This window comes from Vicia villosa, linkage group LG7 (assembly GCF_029867415.1).
Source record: "Vicia villosa cultivar HV-30 ecotype Madison, WI linkage group LG7, Vvil1.0, whole genome shotgun sequence".
NCBI classification, from domain to species: domain Eukaryota; kingdom Viridiplantae; phylum Streptophyta; class Magnoliopsida; order Fabales; family Fabaceae; genus Vicia; species Vicia villosa.
In genome coordinates this window covers 134417498-134420982 of record NC_081186.1, presented here as the reverse complement: position 1 = coordinate 134420982, position 3485 = coordinate 134417498, and the positions used below count along the sequence as shown (strand labels likewise).

The 3485-nt window shown below is 33.9% G+C and overlaps 1 protein-coding gene across 1 annotated transcript; it reads left to right on the top strand.

The window, feature by feature from the left end:
* The first annotated feature begins 375 nt into the window (after positions 1-375).
* LOC131618582 (eukaryotic translation initiation factor 5A-5-like) lies at positions 376-1008 on the top strand. Its single transcript, XM_058889772.1, has 3 exons — positions 376-590; positions 702-824; positions 929-1008. Exons 1-3 carry the CDS (start codon positions 468-470, stop codon positions 992-994), a joined length of 312 nt encoding a protein of 103 aa, XP_058745755.1. The 5' UTR covers positions 376-467; the 3' UTR covers positions 995-1008.
* The last annotated feature ends 2477 nt before the right edge of the window (positions 1009-3485 follow it).

Sequence of the window (3485 nt, the reverse complement as noted above, 5' to 3'; positions counted from 1 at the left end):
GGACGCAGCAGAGCTTCCATCTTCATCAAGCCCTAGTAGCTACCGCCAAGACCTCCGCCTTCAAATCCTCTCAAACGCAGATTTAGAAGATTAGAATAGAAGACTCAAGTCTTAGGCTCACAACACAATCACATCGCTACCGAAGAAGAGAACAAGAACAAGAATCTACTCTGAATTCGGTAAGGTAGGTTCTCTATTTCCCTATGATTCTTTCGGAATTTGGGGGTAAACAAAAATTAGGGTTGTTAGGTTATGGTTCTGAATCTGATATTTAGGAATAGGGCTCAGAAATTCACTCTTTTCTATATCACACGTGGTGATATCCAACGAATATAAACTCGAAACCTAACATACAAAAACCCTAGTTTAGTTAACCTTCTTTTAGTTGAAACCCAACCAATAAAAAAACCTACTCTCTTCTAACGCTCTTCTCCGTCACCGTCGCAACACTTCTCTAACTCACCAACATGTCGGATGAAGAGCATCAATTTGAATCCAAGGCCGATGCCGGTGCCTCCAAAACCTACCCCCAGCAGGCCGGTACCATCCGTAAAAGTGGTCACATTGTTATCAAGAATCGTCCCTGCAAAGTAAATTGAAATTTGTTTTTTATTCTTCTATTAGATTTGGTTTTTCTGATTCTCTGTTTATGATTTCGTGCTTTATCTATGGATTGATTTAATTGTTTTTTTTGTGAATAGGTTGTGGAGGTTTCCACATCTAAGATTGGAAAGCACGGTCGCGCAAAGTGTCATTTTGTTGCTATTGATATTTTTACCGGCAAGAAACTTGAAGATATTGTGCCTTCTTCTCATAATTGTGATGTATGAATCCATTGCTATTGATTTATATGTTTCTCTTTTGAAAATTATTTTGTTTTTATTTAACTCTTTTCTGATTTATGTTAATTTAATTGTTTTTTGGTTAGGTTCCTCATGTGAATCGTACTGACTACCAGCTCATTGATATCTCTGAGGATGGATTTGTAAGATGAATTTATGTTCTTAGTTTTCTATTGTTAATTAATTCATATTTGTGGCTTGAAATTTATGTATTACTACATAGTACATCCTTTAAATTTATGTATTGATTAAATAATTCACCCTTCGATGGTTCTAAAGATGGATTTTTGAGTTTAAATTTATGTTTTTAGTTGTCTTTGATTGCTTGATTCATGCATATATTTCATGCATTTGTTTTGACATCTTAGGATAACCTTGTGTCTGATGCTTATGTTTTGACATCTTAGGATAGCCCTTTGTCTTTGACATCTTTGATGCATATGTTTTGACATCTTTAAGGCATATGTTTTAACAACTTAGGATAGCTCTTTGTCTTTGACATGCATATGTTTTAACATCTTAGGATAGCTCTGTCCTTGGCATCTTTGAAGCATGGTTTTTGGTTAACCAAAGTACTTTTTTGTTTAAAAAATAGTATCATGTCCAGGAACTTCAGCTTTTACATGTTTTCTTGTTAACTTGTTAAGACCTTGAGTTAAAAAAATAGTATCATGTTCTTTGTTTTTATGCTGAGTTTGTGCTTGAGAACAACACTTTTGATGTGAATTTTCGATTTACCACATGTTTGCATTTTTGTGGCAACATAACTTGTATCGGTAAACGCTTTTGAGCATTGACTTGTGGTTTTAAACTCGATTTTGGTGGATATCAATTCAAATATATGCTGCTGCCCGGAAAGTGTAAACATGTTGCAATTTGCTTTTCGAAACGGATGAAGGCTCACTTACACTTGATAATATGCTAAAATAGGAACCGTGCGCTTAATTTTTGTGTCCAACACTCTTATCGGTTTGTTCTCTTAAGTGCATCATTGTTGATCAATGTTGTCCCATTATGCAAATACATGCTAAAGGGTTGTTTTCTCATGAGATGTAATTGCTTCACCTTTTGTTTTTCCATTTGAATGACTTGTTTATGGTTTGTGGTCGTTCTTACGACAATGTTTTTGACGCGCGTAGTTACTGTCCCGGTTCCTAAGTATGTGTTAAGCTACGATGTTATCTTGTGCTATCGCGTATCTACTTTTAATATAACAAGCGATTGATGGTTAGTTTGGTTTCAAATCATTTTATGCCACATTTTGTCATTCATTTTGCTACCGAGGTGCTGTCCTGAGTTGATTTTATCTTATACCTAAACTGTTTGTGGCAGATTGAACACTCCTGTACTGATGTGCACTAAATTATGCAGGTTAAATGATGGTTATCAAGTTCTGATTATAAGCTTTGGTATGAGATTCGAATATTCTTCGGAGGACCTGACGATAATGAAGCGCTTGCTTACGGTATGAGAATAGTCGAACATCCTGACATTGTGCTAACTGTTGTTAAATTTATGTCTCCACCCGGAACAACATTATCATTCGGCACTAAGTTAGTCGGTGTTGCATCGGTAGAATATACTATGTTAGGAAGAATGTAAATAGGTTAACAGTTGATTGTATATTATCAAAGAATGTAAATAGGTTAACTGGTGATTGTATGTTATCATTTCATCATTAATTTTTTAACTGGGGTGCTTTTGAATTTTCATTTGTATCATATTTCCAAACAATGATATTATTATGATTATTATTATTATGATTATTATTATTATTATGATTATGATTATTATTATTATTGTTATTATTATTATTATTTTGTGTAAAAAATAGGTGCATATAAAATATATAATTCAAACAGCGCTATTTTAAGTAAATTATATAAAAAAAATTGTATAGCTTAGATAGCGCTTTACACTAAAAGCGCTGCCTAAAGTAGCTTTTTTTTTTAATTTTTGGTTTACTAGAAGCGCTGCCGTAGGTGGGCCTTTAGCAGCGCTTTTAAACTAAAAGCGCTGGCTTAGGTGGTCCTTTAGCAGCGCTTTTAAACTAAAAGTGCTGGCTTAGTGGGGCCTTTAGCAGCGCTTTTCAACTAAAAGCGCTGGCTTAGGAGGGCCTTTAGCAGCACTTTCCCTTTAAAAAAAGCGTTGTCTTTACCTACAGCAGCGCTGGAATAGACAACACTTTAAAACGCTGTCTAAAGCCAAAAAAAGCGTTGTCTAAGGTCTTGTTTGGCGTAGTGTGTGAAATCTATGAAATATAGAGATGATTACCTAGTATACCACTACTCATTATATATATATATATATATATATATATATATATATATATATATATATATATATATATATATATATATATATATATATATATATATATATATTCAAGATAATGAAGATTCTCCCCCTTACCTTAGTTTACAACTCCTTCATCTTCAAGATTCCTCCAATTCCCTCTTCCGTTCTCCACTTTCTCTTGAGCTCTCTCTCTTTTCTCTTTTTCACAAAATGAATGTTATGAGAATAACCTAATCCCAGTCTTACTATCTTTCTTAACTAAATGGGCTTAGCATCTCCCACACCTCATTATTATTATTATTTCTAATACTTAGGCCCAATAGCTAGTATTGCTCATTATCCTAC

Excerpts from the sequence above, each read along its gene's own strand:
- LOC131618582 (XM_058889772.1), top strand. The coding sequence starts at position 468 with ATGTCGGATGAAGAGCATCAATTTGAATCCAAGGCCGATGCCGGTGCC. Across the intron at positions 591-701 it reads TCAAGAATCGTCCCTGCAAA|GTTGTGGAGGTTTCCACATC; the intron begins GTAAATTGAAAT and ends TTTTGTGAATAG. Across the intron at positions 825-928 it reads CTTCTTCTCATAATTGTGAT|GTTCCTCATGTGAATCGTAC; the intron begins GTATGAATCCAT and ends TTTTTTGGTTAG.